General features: G+C 36.7%; 1 protein-coding gene across 6 annotated transcripts in view; it reads right to left on the reverse strand.

The window, feature by feature from the left end:
* The window catches only part of TTC17 (tetratricopeptide repeat domain 17), a 153,490-nt gene that overhangs the window by 110,366 nt on the left and 26,298 nt on the right, over positions 1 to 16,826 (reverse strand). For all 6 annotated transcript variants that reach the window (XM_021083171.2, XM_021083170.2, XM_085011403.1 and 3 more), the window contains exons 3-7: positions 4,838 to 5,007; positions 4,085 to 4,196; positions 3,730 to 3,861; positions 772 to 881; positions 36 to 180 (exon numbers count right to left, since the gene is read on the reverse strand). In XM_021083171.2, the coding sequence (XP_020938830.1) occupies positions 36 to 180; positions 772 to 881; positions 3,730 to 3,861; positions 4,085 to 4,196; positions 4,838 to 5,007 (669 nt within the window). The remainder of the gene's footprint in view (positions 1 to 35; positions 181 to 771; positions 882 to 3,729; positions 3,862 to 4,084; positions 4,197 to 4,837; positions 5,008 to 16,826) is intronic.

A 16,826-nucleotide genomic window follows, 5' to 3' on the forward strand; every position in this document is an offset into this window, starting at 1 on the left:
TGGATTTGTTCACATAAACAAAAAGTTGTATTTACTGCATATATATTTCCTAAAGTATAATAGCTGGTGAAGAAGTCACTGTCGTCCAGAGCTGCGTGGACCACGACAGCAGCATCAGCAGAGAAGTGTGCTCTGTGCAGAACATTCGCCAAGTTGACCAGGGCAATATCTTTATTGTGCCTAAAAGAGGAGACATAATTAGATGTTAGGAAAAAAAAAAAAACATGTGCTCTACAATTACGTATAACTACCTGACAAGGGGAAATTACATTCAAAATTACTGAGCTTAAGAAAATAACTTTGAGTTTACTTATAAATGGGGAAAATAATTTAAGAAAATCCTAATGTTCAATTTTACATAATTGATGATGCTTATTCAATCTGATACCTACAAATTTTGCCATAAATATAAGGTCTGGCAGAGATTTTATGATTTTAGATTATACCTAGGGCTTAAATTTACTTTGAGAAAATTTTAATTTATCATAGTTTCTCTAGTCAAGGTCCTTACTTTCAAGTCTTAAGTGAATCAGAGGGCATCTACATTACATATTTTTTATCCTTAATAGAAATCAGAAGTATATTATGCTATTATCATTTTGAACTCTTTGATATCTATCATTTTTGGAATGGGACTAATTTCTGGGAATAGGGATGGGAAGAATGTAAGCACAACACAATGCTGCTTCTTGTGGTTTTCTTAGGTATCGCTTCTTTAACAGTGCTGAGTTACATGGAAAATCAGGAAGTCCAGAAGGGGAGGAGTCCTACCTGGAAGAAAAGTGAAGTGCTCGCATTGCACATTCTACTACTTGATATGGCTCATTCTTTATTCTCCAGTAAAATGAGGCCATGTTATATAGTACCCACGAGGAAGAGTTCTAGAAAGTGAACAAATAACATGATTATTAAACGTAAGACAGTTTCTTCAACTCATAATGTTCAAAGTGAACACCTTTCTCTCATTTGAAATTTAAGATGACGATTAAGACTTACTACAGTAGGGATAAAGCAGAGGATAAAGTACAAATAAACTACTCCTGTCAAAAGAGTCTTCTAATGATTAGATGAGCAAGTATATTAAGTATGATGGAAACAGAGAGAACATCTGACCCCAGGCTCTTATTCCAAGGGGGAAATAAAGCCAAAAAGCCCACCAAATGGCCACAACTGTTTGGGCCCTATTTTAGGACTTCATTTTTTAATTTATTTTATTTTTATTTTGTTTTATTTTATTGCTACACCTGCAGCATACGGAAGTTCCCAGGCTAGGGGTCAAATCAGAGGTACAGCTGCCAACCTACACCACAGCCACAGCAACAAAGGATCCGAGCTGTGTCTACAACCTATGCCACAGCTCAAATCAAGTTAAAAAGAACTTCAAATAGATTTGCTCCTTTTATGGCTCGGATTTTTTATCTTCTAACATATACTGAATTTTAGACGTATGGAAGTCAAAACACAGCAGAAGATTTAAATAGACATTTCTCCAAAGAAGACAGACAGATGGCCAAAAAGCACATGTAGAGATGCTCAACACACTATTATTAGAAAAATGCAAATCAAAACTATGAGGTATCATCTCATACCACTCAGAAGGGCCATTATCAAAAAGGCTACAAACAATAAATGCTGGAGAGGGTGTGAAGGAAAGGGAACCCTCCTAAACTGTTGGTAGAATATATACTGGTACAACCACCATGGAGAACAGTATGGAGGTTCCTTAAACAACTAAATATAGAACTACCATATGATCCACCAATCCCATTCCTGGGCATATATCTGGAGAAAACCGTAATTTGAAAAGATTCATGTATCCTGATGTTCACTGCAGCACTAATTACAATAGCCAAGACATGGAAGCAACCTAAATGTTCATCAACAGAGGAATGGGTAAGAAGATGTAGTACAGGAGTTCCCGTCATGGCTTAGTGGTAACAAACCCAACTAGGATCCATAAGGACGCAGGTTCAATCCCTGGCCCCGCTCAGTGGGTTAAGGATCTGCCATTGCCTTGAGCTGTGGTATAGGTCACAGACGCGGCTTGGATCCCGTCCCTTGTTGTGGTGGCTATGGTGTAAGCCAGCAGCTACAGGTCTGATTCGATCCCTAGCCTGGGAACTTCCATATGCCACGGGTGTGGCCCTAAAAAGACAAAAAAAAAAAATGAGAGAGAGAGAAAGATATGGTACATATATACAATGGACTATTACTCAGCCACAAAAAAGAATAATGCCATTTACAGCAATATGTATAGACCTAGAGATTATCATACTAAGTGAGGTAAGTCAGACAGAAAAAGACAAATATCATATATCACTTGTATGTGGAATTTTTCAAAGGGTACAAATGAACTTATTTACAAAAGAGACAGTCTCATAGACTTTGAAAACAAATGTATGGTTACCAAAGGGGAAGGAAAAGAGATGGACTGGAGTTCTGGGAATGGTAAAGGCATACTTTCATGTATAGAATGGATGATCAACAGGGACCTGCTATAGCACAGGGAAATCTACTCAATGTTCTGCGAAAACCTATATGGGAGTGTATATGTATGGCTGAATCACTGCTGTGCAGCAAAAATTAACACAACATTGTAAATCAACTACATTTCAAAAGAATTATTTTTAAAAAAATCTGAAACCAAAAGCAAAAAAAAAACTGAACCATATCAAAAACTCAATGTTGGAGTTCCCGTTGTGGCGCAGGGGTTAACGAATCTAATTAGGAACCATGAGGTTGCGGGTTCAGTCCCTGCCCTTGCTCAGTGGGTTAACGATCCGGCGTTGCCGTGAGCTGTGGTGTAGGTCGCAGACACGGCTCAGATCCCGCGTTGCTGTGCCTCTGGCCTAGGCCGGTGGCTACAGCTCCGATTGGACCCCTAGCCTGGGAACCTCCATATGCCGCGGGAGCGGCCCAAGAAATAGCAAAAAGACAAAAAAAAAAAAAAACCTCAATGTAAGTTTACCTAAGAAGAGAAATTTCAAATTCTGCATGTAAAAAAAAATCATAAGATTTAAGATAAAATAGGAAAAACACATGGCAGCCAATGTTTAATATCTTTAATATATAGGTAGCTCATAAAAAAATTGGCACAATATCATAAATCAACTATACTTTAATAAAAAAATTAGTTAATTAAAAAATAAATATTTTAAACAGAAGGAAAAAAAAGGAGATGTTCTCTTGGAGTTCTCTTGTCATGCAGTGGGTTAAGGACTGGGTGTTGTCACTGTTGTGGCTTTGGTTGCTGCTGTGGCATGGAACTGATCCCCGGCCCAGGAATTTCCAAATGCTGCAGGTATGGCCAAAAAAAAAAGTAAATGTTCTGTTAAAAGAAAATTACATGAAGATTTAACGGTTGGTGGCAATTTTTCTTTCTGTTCAGAGAACAGTGACAATCTATGTATTTATTGTGTGTAGATATATAAAAGACATTAATGTCAAATTTTTGTTCACATTCAAAATATATGATCTAGCCTGTGAGCCTTGTTGCTTATATTAGTTTATAATTTGTTCTTTTTCATGAATTAGTTTAAATAAAACTTTTTGGTATCTCTTCCTGGTAACAAGAACTGGATTACCAATGCTTCTCTATAACTTTGACTATACAGTTTACATTAATGTAATAATGACTTCAAATCACTCTCTAGACAAAAACAAGCTAGGAGAGAAAAATATCTCTGTTCACACAGAGGCTCCCAGCTCTTTAAGTCATTGGTAACTTACCTTCTGTAGGCCTTCATGAATGAGGTGACCAATGTCATCTATACTTCTTCCTAATCGTTTAGATAAATATGTGAAGATTGGATCTTCTTTAGGTAGAAGAGGTGCAGAAAGATTAACTCTCTCTTGCACGCCCTGAAGAGAAGAAAAAAAATGGAAAAGGAGATTATAAAACATAAAAAAAATCACAAGTAATTTGGTATCTTACATCATTTACATTGAATGAATTTTAAGAAATAGGAGATGTTTGTTAAATTATAGAGCTATTTAGGAGAAAAGAAAGAAAAACAGTATGTGTAAGAGGTTAAAGAAAAAATGAAAATGAACAAACAAAAAAACCCTAAATTACTCTACTTACTCGTAAGTGCTGAAAAGCATGTATACTATATGGAAGTTCTAGAATTTTAGTGCAATCAGGTTGCTCAGGGTCCGGAGGGACAGGAGATTCTGTGTCTATATAATCTTCAGGGCTAAAACCAAGAAGCAAGAGATAATGAATGAACTAAAAGTGACAAAATGTCCAATTTTCCTTAATTAATTCATATTCTTAAAGCATCTCACTTTACAACCGTTATCAGTCAACATGCAACCTTCTTCACATAGCTGATATTAGAGTAAAATATTTTGGAATTTTAACTTAAAGGAAATAAACTAAGAGCTAGAGAGAAAATAGTAGCTAAGTCATGGAATGTTAAGCTGGACTTTTCAAAAGCTAATATAATACTGCTAAAGTCTTTTTAGAAATGTTAAACCAGTTTACACTGCTTTACCAGTCATTAATTTTTATATATTTTTTCCAATTTGATAGATGAAATCTATCTAAATATTTCTGTATGTGCTTACTCGATTATTACTGAGAAACATTTTTTTCCACATGTTTATTGGTCATTTGTATTTTTTTAACCATACACTGTTCAATTTTATACTGTGCTATTAAATATTTTAATTGATTTATAAGAATTCTAGACATAGTATATATTTTAAACTTTCAAATTTCAATAAACTCATCAGTGACTGAGGTTTATTCTCATTAGAGAAATAATTTTTATTGATTTGAGAAAGGTCTGTTCGGGAAGAGGTAGTTTTATCTTTGAAAAGAGAATTTCTTTACCTGATGTCTTTGCTTTCCAAAGTTATGTATGTGCCATCATACAGATCTAGGTCCCCTAAGGGCACTTTGGCTTTGATGCAGTCTGGATCCTCTTTATTATGTCTCTGTTCCAGTCCTGTATCTCTGTCCTCATTCTCTTCTATGTGAATTTTTTGAGCAACTAACTGCTTCTGTTGAGAAGAAAATAAGAACACAATGGATTTTTCTAATATTTCAATAGATACCATGTAAGAATTTATTTAGTGAAATATAATTGATTTACAATGTTGTGTTAGTTTCAGGTACAGCAAAGTGATTCAGTTATGAACAGAGAGATACACACATTCTTTTTTAGATTTTTTTCCCCATTATAGTTTATTACAAGATATTGAATAGTTTCCTATGCAGTACAGGACCTTATCGTTTATCTATTGTATACATGGTTTGCATCTGTAATCCCAAACTCCTAATTAATCCCCCATTCCCACAAGCTTGTTTTCTATGTCTGTAAGTCTGCTTCTATTTTGCAAATAAGCTCATTTTTATCATTTTTAAGATTCCACATATAAGTGATATATATTTGCCTTTCCCTGATTTACTTCATTATGATAATTTCTAGGTCCATTCATGTTGCTGCAAATAGCATTATTTCATTCTTTTTTATAGCTGAGTAATATTCCATTGTATTTTATATGTGTGTGTGTGTGTGTGTATCACAATCTTTATCCATTCATCTGGACATTTAGATTGCTGACAAAAATAAGCTTCTTGAAAGAGGTGTCCATATACAGAAAGCAACAGAACAGTACTGGCACATGAGTACTTTAATATGATCTCTGACTACCTACAAACCTACATCTATCAACACAGCAATTTAATGGCTCAGCAATTAAAACTACACTGAAGTGTCCAAACATGTCATAGTTCAGTTCCAGACATCCAGCATGTTGACGGGGATACCTGGAATAACTTCCCCTAATGCCCTGTGCTCCATGAAAATTCCTGGCAGTCACATTTTTTGACCAAAACATACATGACAGCCATGTTTCTACTGCCCATATCTATTATAACATTTTCCCATACTCAGTGCATATTTTCCTAAAAGAAAAAAAGGAGAAGTCCCTCTTAACCACTTTTGAAATCCATCTCTCCCTTCCAAAAGTTTTCACTACCTTAAATTTATGCATAATTTTTATGTATATTTTAAAAAATATTACTATATTACCCTTATTCTCTTAAAATATTACTTTATATATATATATATATATATACATACCTATATCTCCAAAGTCACATATACAACTGCATTAGAAGTTTTAAAGTTTTATATAAATAGTATTATACTGTACATATCATTCTACAACTTTCTTTTTATACATAATACTATATTTTTGAGATTTATCTACATTGGTTGGTATAGCTATACATTTTTCATTTTAATGGCTGTATAAAGATGTATTTATCTATTTTCTTATAAACCTTTAGGTTCTTTTTAAAAATATTTTTGCTATTAAATATGCTATATATTCTTACAAAAATGTCATTGTGTAAGAGTTCCAGCAGGGACTGTATTAGACACACACTTTTTGTTTATTCAGTCACTGTCAACCTGCTCTTCAAAGTGCTTATAACAACTAGAATTCTACAAACAGATTAGAATAATGTCCATCTCCTCACAAACTTACCAACATTTGGTTTTGTCCTATTTTTTAATTTATGTCAACCTGATGGTTATGAAATGTCATCTTGTTATAATTTCTGAACAAATTTGCTGCCCCTCCTTTTAAGAAGACTCTATATCACTGCTCTGCTGGACTCAGATGCAGCCAATATGACTTCCTCTGGTCAATGTAACACGAGATGTGCCATCTGCCCCTTCTGGAGGGAAGCATTTTTAGACCCAATGTATGCCTCACTATGTTCACTCTTTTCTCTCAGTTACTGAGAATAGCAATATTCAGAGAGTGTCAGCCTGGGGTGGCGTAAGAATGAGAGTGACATTTAGTATGACCTTATTGTTTTAAGCCATTAAGATGACTAGGATGTTGGAGTTCCTGTCCTGGCGCAGTGATTAACAAATCGGACAAGGAACCATGAGGTTGCGGGTTTAATCCCTGGCCTTGCTCAGTGGGCTAAGGATTGGGCATTGCCATCAGCTGTGCTATAGGTCACAGACGTAGCTCGAATTCCTTGTTGCCGTGGATCTGGCATAGGCCAGAAACAACAGCTTCCCATTAGACCCCAGCCTAGGAATTTCCATATGCCACAGGAATGGACCTAGAAAAGGCAAAAAGACAAAAAAAAAAAAAAAAAAAAAAAAAGAAAAAGATTACTAGGATGTTATTAAATGATCTGTTTTCAAGAGGATGGGATTAAGATGCCAGAATAAAGGACTGGAACACAACATCTCCCCTAAAAACAACAAAATTCACAACTAAAGGCTGAGCAATCTTCAACCAATTGGACCATAAACCTTCAAAAAGATATCCTACTCCAGAAGACAGAGAAGAGGCCTCATCAACGGGTAGGAGGGGCAATTACATGATATAAACAACCCCATACCTCCCGGGTGGGAAGCCCCACAGACTGGAAACTAAATGGTTCACAGAGACTCACCTACACGAGTGAGAGATCTCAGCCCCACATCAAACTCTCACGTGCAGGGAACTGGCACTGGGAGAAAGAGCCCCTGGAGTGAGCATCTGGCATGGAAGGCCAGTGGGGCTTGTGCGCAGGAGCTCCACGGGACTGGGGGAAACGGAGACCCCACTCTTAAAGGGCGCACACAGACTTTCACATGCACTGGGCCCCAGGGCAAAGCAAAGGCTCCATAGGAATCTGGGTCAAACCTGACTGCAGTTCTTGGAGGACATCCTGGGAAAACAGGGCTGAATGTGGCTGGTTGTGAGGAAAGGACATTGAAAGCAAAGCTCTCGGGAATATTCAGCAGCATGCCTTTCTCTGGAGGTGGCCATTTTGGGAAAACCTGGCCCCACCCATCAGTCAGCACTGAGAAGCCCCAGGGCAAACAACAACCCAGGTGGGATCACAGCCCCGCCCCTCAGTAAACAGGCTGCCTAAAGACCCCTCAGGCACACAACCTCCTCTAATCCCATCCAGGCACTAAGCACCACCCACCAAAGGGATGAGAATCAGCTCCACCTGCCAGTGGGCAGGCATCCGCCCCTCCCATCAGGAAGCCTACAGCAAGCCCCCATACCGACTTCAGCCACAAGGGCGGCAGTCACCAGAAGTAAGACAGGCTACAACTCTAATATCTGTAAAAAGGTCACCACACCAAAAACCTACAAAAATGAGAAGACAGAGAACTATAACTCAGAGGAGGGAGAAAGGAAAAAACCACAGGAAATCAGCTAGGTGATAAGGAGATTCTCAGCCTCCAGGAAAAAGACCTTAGACTGTTGATGCTCAAGATGATGCAAGACACTGGAAATAAACTGGAGCCAAAGATGGATAGCTTACAGCAAACACTGACCAAAGAGACACAAGACAGACAACGTAAACAAGAAGAGATGCAACATACAATAACTGACATAAAAAATTCACTAGAAGCAGCCAACAGCAGAATACAGGAGGCAGAAGAACAAATAAGCGAGGGGGAGGACAGATTAGTCGAAATTATGGATGCGGAACAGAAAAGAGAAAAAAGACTGAAAACAAATGAAGAGAGTCTCAGAGAACTCTGGGACAACGTTAAACGCACCAACATCCGCATTATAGGGGGCCATTATAGGAGAAGAGGGAGAGAAGGGGACAGAAAAAATATTCCAAGAGATAATAGCCAAAAACTTCCCTAACATGGGAAAGGAACCACTCACTCGAATCCAGCAAGCACAACAAGTACCATGTAAAATAAACCCAAGGAGGACTACACCAAGACACATATTTAATCAAACGGACCAAAATTAAAGACAAAGAGAAAATCCTGAAAGCAGCTAGGGAAAAGAAACAATTAACATACAAGGGAACCCCGAAAAGGTTATCATCGGCAGATCCTTCAGCAGAAACACTGCAGGCCAGAAGGGAGTGGCATGATACACTCAACGTGATGAAAGGAAAAAACCTCCAACCAAGATTACTCCACCCAGCAAGGCTCTCATTCAGATTTGAAGGAGAAATCAAACCCTTCACAGATAAGCAAAAGCTGAGAGAATATTCAGCAACACTAAACCAGCCTTACAACAAATACGAAAGGAACTTCTCTAGGCAGAAAAGACAAGACAGCAGCAGGAAACAAAAATATCACAAATGACAAGGCTCACCAGTAAAGGTATACACACAGTAAAGAGACGAAAGCATCCACGCACAATGATGCCCCCCAAATCAGAAATCATGAGAAGAGGTGGGTACAAACACAGGACGCTGGAGATGAACGTGCAATTAAGAGACCAGCAACTTAAAACAATGTCACATACATATAGACTCTTATATCACAACTTTGGAATATCTGCAAACCAAACATCTACAACTGATACACTAACAAAGACAAATCAACTCAAAGGCAACACTGAAGATAGTCATCAAACCAGAAGAGGAGAGAACAAGAAAAGAAGGGAAGAAAAAAGAGCAACAAAAACAAATCCAAAGCAATTAAGAAAATGGCAATAGGAACACGCATATCAATAATTACCTTCAATGTTAATGGACTAAACGCCCCAACCCAAACACACAGACTGGCTGAATGGATACAAAAACAAGACCCAAATACATGCTGTCTTCAAGAGACCCACTTCACTTCTAGGGACACATACAAATTGAAAGTGAGAGGATGGAAGAAAATACTTCATGCAAACGGGGATCAAAAGAAAGCTGGAGTAGCAATACTCGTATCAGACAAACGAGACTTTAAAATGAAGACTATGTTAAGGGACAAAGACGGTCACGACATAATGATCAAAGGATCAATCCAAGAAGAAGATATAACAATTTTATATATCTACACACCCAACACAGGTTCGCCACAATATACAAGGCAACTGCTAACAACCTCAAAAAGACAAATCAACAAGAACACACTAACAGTGGGGGACTTTAACACCCCACTTACCGCAAGGGACACATCAACCAGACAGAAAATCAAGAAGGAAACACAGGCCCTGAGTGATGCAGTAAACCAGATGGACTTCATAGATATTCCGAGGACTTTCCATCCAAAAGCAACAGAATACACATTCTGCTCAAGTGCACATGGAACATTCTCTAAGACTGATCACATCCTGGGCTACAAATCCAACCGCGGCAACTTTAAGAAAACTGAAATCATATCAAGCGTCTTTTCCGACCACAACGCTATACGACTGGAAATCAACCACAAGAAAAAAACGGCAAAAAACACAAACACGTGGACACTCAACAACACGCTACTAAACAACCAATGGATCACTGAAGAAATCAAAGAGGAAAGTAAACAATACCTAGAAGCAAACCACAACGAAGATACGACACTCCAAAACCGATGGGATGCAGCAAAAGCCGTTCTAAGAGGAAAGTTTATGGCAATACAAGCCTACCTCGGGAAACAAGAAAAAGCTCAAATAAACAAGCTGCTAACTTTACGTCTAAAGCAGCTCGAGAGAGAAGAACAGACAAGACCTAAAGTTAGTAGAAGGAAGGAAATCATAAAGGTCAGAGCAGAAACCAATGAAATAGAAACAAAGACAACCATAGAAAAGATCAATGAAACAAAAAGCTGGTTCTTTGAAAAGATCAACGAAATTGAGAAGCCTTTAGCCAGGCTCACCAAGCAAAAGAGAGAGAGGACTCAAATCGGTAAAATTAGAAATGAAAAAGGAGAAGTAACAACGGACATCACAGAAATACAAAGGATCCTAAGAGACTACTACATGCAACTACACGCCAATCAAAAGGAAAACCTAGAAGAAATGGACAAATTCTTGGAAAAGTACAATCTTCCAAGACTAAACCAAGACGAAATAGAAAAGATGAATGGCCCAATCACAAGAACTGAAATTGAAACTGTGATTTAAAAACTCCCAACAAACAAAAGTCCAGGACCAGATGGCATCACAGGTGAATTCTATCAAACATTTAGAGAAGAGCTAACGCCTCTCCTTCTGAAACTATTCCAAAAAATTGCACCCACGCACCTACAGCCAACTAATCTATGACAAAGGAGGCAAGACTATACAATGGAGAAAGGACAGCTTGTTCAATAAGTGGTGCTGGGAAAACTGGACAGCCACATGGAAAAGAATGAAATTACAACACTCCCTAACACCACACACAAAAAGAAACTCCAAATGGATTAAAGACCTAGATATAAGACCAGACACTATCAAACTCCTAGAGGAAAACATAGGCCAAAAACTCTCTGACATAAAGGACACCAACATCTTCTCAGATTCACCTCTTAGAGTACTGACAGTAAAAACAAACATAAACAAATGGGACCTAATCAAACTGAAAAGGTTCTGCACAGCAAAGGAAACCCTAAACAAAACAAAAAGACAACCCACAGAATGGGAGAAAACCTTTGCAAGCGAATGAACTGACAAGGAATTCATCTCCTAAATTTATAAACAACTTCTGCAGCTCCATACCAAAAAAACCAACAACCCCATCCAAAAATGGGCAGAAGAGCTAAACAGACAGTTCTCCAAAGAAGACATACAGATGGCCAAAAAACACATGAAAAGATGTTCAACATCACTCATGATGATCAGAGAAATGCAAATCCAAACCTCTCTGAGGTACCACCTTACACCAGCCAGAATGGTCAGCAGCAAAAAGTCTACAAACAAGAAGTGCTGGAGAGGGTGTGGAGGAAAAGGAACCCTAGTACACTCTTGATAGGATTGTAAATTGGTGCAACCACTGTGGAGAACAGGATGGCAATGCCTCAGAAAACTAAACATAGAACCACCATTTGATCCAGCAATCCCACTCCTGGCATCTATCCAGAGAAAACCATGACTCAAAAAGACACATGTACTCCAATGTTCATTGCAGCACTCTTTCAATAGCCAAGACATGGAAACAGCTTAAATGTCTATCGACAGAGGAGTGGATCAAGAAGATGTGGTACATATACACAATGGAATATTACTCAGCCATTAAAAGGAATGAAATACCAGCATTTTTAGCAACATGGATGGACCTAGAAATCATCATGCTAAGTGAAGTCAGCCATACAATGAGACACCAACATCAAAGGCTTTTACTGACATGTGGAATCTGAAAAAAGGACAGATGGAACTTCTTTGCAGAACAGATGCTGACTCACAGACATTGAAAAACTTATGGTCTCTGGAGGAGACAGTTTGGGGGGTGGGGGGATGTGCTTGGGTTGTGGGATGGAAATCCTGTGAAACTGGATTGTGATGATCATTATACAACTACAGATGTGATAAAAAAAATAAAAACGAAAAACACACAATAAATAAATAAATAAATAAAGGATCTCTTTCCAATTATTCATTTCCTTCCTGCTGTTTTCCCATACATAAACTATACTACCCTGCCCTATGGACTTCTGGTTTGGCCAGGTGACTTGCTGTGGCCAATGGGATAAGAATAGAGATGATGTGTACCACCTCTAAGGAGAGACTATAAGAATGCTCATATTGTTTGGTTTTCTTCCTTGAATCTCAACGTTCCTTTGTGAGAACAGCACTGAGATTTTGAAACTGTTGACAATACAAAAGTTGATAATATATTGCAATAAAATAGACCGTCTTAACAAAGCAATCATTAATGAAATTAAACATATTTTCATTTTTATGAGATATTTTGTGAATTGCTTTTCCAACTCTGCCCATTTTCCCCGTTAGTTTTTAAAAATTGACTTATAGAAATTTATGAAAAAAACAGATCTGTAAACTCATTCTTTATCATTTCAAGTCTATATGCATTTCGAGTCTCTTCTCCCAGCTTGTAGCTTATCTTTTAATTTGGCTCATGGTGTCATTTGCTAACGAGATGGTTTTCCTTTAAAATGGTCAACTTCATCAATTATTTTCTTAATTGTGATTTGTTTTTTCAAGAAATCCTTCTCTATTCTGATGTGTAAATATATTAATGTATTCTATTTTTTTTTTGAGTGTTAATGTTTCGCTTTTCATATTTAGTGCTATATTCTAATTGTCTTTCTCAAATTGGTAACAGTGAAATCCTAACCACCAAAGGTGATGGTATTAGGAGGTGGGGCTTTGGAGAGGTGCTTAGTTCATGAGGCTGTGCCTTCATGAATGGGATTGGTGCTCTTATAAAAGAGGTTCCAGGGTTCCACATGGTGAGAAGGTATTGACTGTGAACCAGGAAAGAGACCGTCATAGAAAGGCAACCATACTGGTGCCAGGATGTTGGAGTTTCTTGCCTCTAGAACTGTGAGAAATACATTTTTGTTGTTTACATGGTACCCAGTATAACATGTTTTGTTAAAACAGCCTGAATGGATTCAGGTTTTTAAACGGCGTAGAAAATTTTTGTGTACAGAAAGGTAAGAATCTAATTTTTTTCCGCACAATCACTTTTCTAATATCATTTACAAAGAGTTTATCCTTTCCCCAAATTTGACACTTTGTATTTTCCTAAAACTCTTTATATTACACTTAAGATTTCAAATGGCATAAAGTTTTTAATGATCTTTTAAAACAAATCTTTATATCTGCTTTTTCATACTAACAGTTTTTTGTCTTTTCTTTTTAACATGTTTTGCTAGAGTTTTGTCTAATTTACTTCTTAAACTATTGTTAAGACTTTTTAATTTCTATTGTTATTTGCTTCTTTACGTTTATTAGGTTTTTATTTCATTGCTCTCTAATTTGAGTTGAACAACTAACTCATTTCTTTTGTCTTATTTTAATAAATGCACTGTGGTCTCTAAACTTGCCTCTATGTATATATAAGCTTCATTGTGCAAGTTTTGAAATCTCATGGTTTAAGAATGCATTTAGAAATTTTCAAGTACTTCAGTTTTTTCTCCTTTTTTTCCAGTGGGCAAGTATATTTTATTTTTTTGGCTGTGACTGCACTGTGGTCAGAGAACATGTTCTGCATGATTAAAAAAAAAAAAAAAATCCTGTAGTTTATAGTCTTTGTTTCCTGGTAGTGACCAATTACGAAAAACGTAGCATACATTCTTTTTCTTGTCACATCAAGTATGTTAATTTCCTCCTATATTTTATATTTTTGTTGGATTTATCCATTTCTAATAAAGAACTATTAAAATCTCCTACTCTGATTATGGATTTTTCATGTAATTCTGTCAGTTTTTGCCATTTTGAAATAAATCTATACATATCCATGACATAGGTATGTAATATATCCCTTTGGTGATTGTTAATATGGAGCCCCTCTTTTTATCTCTATTAATGAATTTTCTTCTTATTTTGTCTGAGGCAGGTTTATTATACTTTACGACTCTAAAATCTAAAATTCTGAAAACACTGAGATTTTTGAGTTTTGCAATACAATTTATGTAGTAGTAAAGGCTGATGAAAAGCCATTTTACAGTCTTATTCTCTTAGTGTGAATATTCATACATTTTGCTGGAGAAGTATTAATGCATCTGATTCTGGAGTCTTAGACAAGACAAAAAAAAAAAAAAAAAAAAGAAAGAAAGAAAGAAAGAAAAGGCTCGGAGTTCCCATTGCAGCTCAGTGGGTTCCAAAACCCAACTAGTATCCATGAGGATGTGGGTTTCCCTGGCTTCGCTCAGTGGATTAAGGATCTGGTGTTGCCCTGAGCTGTGATGTAGGTCATAGGTGTGGCTCAGATCCTGTGCTGCTGTGGCTGTGGTGTAGGCTGGCAGCTGCACCTCTGATTCAACCCCTAGCCTGGTTACTTCCACATGCCTCGATGCAGTTCTAAAAAAGACAAAACAAAAAAAAACAAAAACAACAACAACAAAAAAGAAATGCTATATTCTAACTACATACAGCCCCAGTGATTTTGGATGACGGACTGTGAACTTGTATAAATACTGCCATAACAGCTTTCTTTTGCTTAGTTTTGCACAGTAAGTACTTTTTCCATCCAATTATCACTACATTGGTTTTGTGTTATAGTACATATTTTTCATATGTACTCTACAGCTGAACTAAATAGGAAATTCAGGGATTAATTTTAATCAGGGAGATTAATCTGCTTATATTTATTGCAATTGCTGATCTATTCAGATTTATTTCAACCACATTATTTTGGGTTTTCTGTTTATCTTATGTTTTCCTTTGATTTTCTTCTCATTTCCTGCCTGTCATGTGCTTGATGTACTTTCTACGTTTCCTCCCCCTTCCTGTGTCTTCACTTTATTTGTAGGTTTGGAAACTATAGATTGTTATTTTTTTGACTCTATTTTTTGTTAGATTTTTCATCAATAAATATTTTTGTATGGTTCTGAAAGGCATACTTAAAAAAATAAAATAAAACCACTACACCATTATCACATACAAAAAAAAAGTAATTCCTTAATATCAAATATTCAGTGTGTGTTCAAATTCCCAATTGTTTCTTTCCTCTTTATTTTAAAATATAGTTTGTTTGAATCAAAATCCAATAAGGTCCACATACTGCATTTGGCCAATTTCTCTCTTAGGTCTCTTTTAACCTACTGGTTACCACTCTACTTCCTTTTTTTTCAAATCCTTATAATTCATTTGTAAACAAAACCAGGTCACTTGTCCTATAAAGTTTATTTCTCTACAGGATTTTCTTGACTGAATCCCACAAGTTTAACATGTTCTTCTGTCCTCTATTTCTTGAATATTGACAGTAGAATTCAGAGGTTCTTAATTTTTTTGTGTCCGGATTTCTTTGGTAGTTTGATAAAGCCTATATTCCTCTCCTTAATCATTTAAATATATAAAATATATATGTATGACTGGGTCACTTTGCTTTACAGTGGAAATTGACAGAACACTGTAAATCAACTACAATGGAAAAAATAAAAATCAATAAAAAATTTAAAAATATATAAAATACACAAAATGACAAAAGAAACCAATTATTCCGAAAAGCATATTATACTGTGATTTAATTAGATTCATATTTCTTTGTCAGGACTGCTTGAAAGGTGGCAATATTCTTAAATTTTTAATATGTATGCCATTTTTAATATGCATAAATTTTCCAACAGGATTTTAATTTATTCAGTTATTTTTGCCTTCTGAACATGACAAAATAGCCTAACATGCTTTAACGAATCACCTAGCATGCCCCAACCCACCTACAAATTGGTAATTTTATTTAGTTTTACCTTTCAAACACAGAAAATGAATGACTCAATCAATTTAGCAACTTTTTCATCAATGTTCATCTTGTAGAAGAACATCTTTAATTTTTTTTTTTAAGCGAGGGTCCGTGGTTAGTAAACTGTTTTTGTGTGTCAGAGACTGCTTTGTCCTCACTCTTGAATAATTTAAAAGAATACAAAATTCTAGCTTTAACATTTTGGTGCTATTCCTCCACTGTCTTCTGGTGTCTATCTAGTTGTTACTACTTTGTAGATAAACTGTGTTATGAGCCTCATGGCTTAAGTCTATGTTAATGAATAACAAATTTATATCTCTAACTCAGACCTTTACCCAGGAGTCCAGACTAGAAAAACCAACTCCTTACTTGATGGCTCCACTTAGACGCCCAACAGGGATCTCAAACATAACATACCAAAGCCAAACTCCTCTCCAGTTTCTATCTCCTTCAGCCGTCTCTATCTCAGCTAACACTAATTCTACCCTTTACGCAGCTCAAGTCAAAAATTTGGGGAGCCATCCTTTACCCTCTCTCCATCTCCGTCTCTTCCCAACCACTCCATGACCATCTCCTGCGTCTAGCAGTTCTGTAGTTGCTTCCAGGTTCTATCCAGTTCCCAAGTCCATAATCAGATCATATAATTTTCGTTTGGAGTTTCTACCCCAGAGTAATAATCTGCCCTGAAATGGTGCTCAGGAATTAAAGATGCAAGTACCGAACTACTGAATGGTTTAGTTCATTTCTTTGTCAGTAGGTTCTATTCTGTCTCCAGCTTTTC

The sequence above is a fragment of the Sus scrofa genome, chromosome 2 (assembly GCF_054392235.1).
Source record: "Sus scrofa isolate SSC_HxYL_T2T_F1_AM1 chromosome 2, Sscrofa_HxYL_maternal_Yorkshire_Landrace_v2.0, whole genome shotgun sequence".
Taxonomy (NCBI): domain Eukaryota; kingdom Metazoa; phylum Chordata; class Mammalia; order Artiodactyla; family Suidae; genus Sus; species Sus scrofa.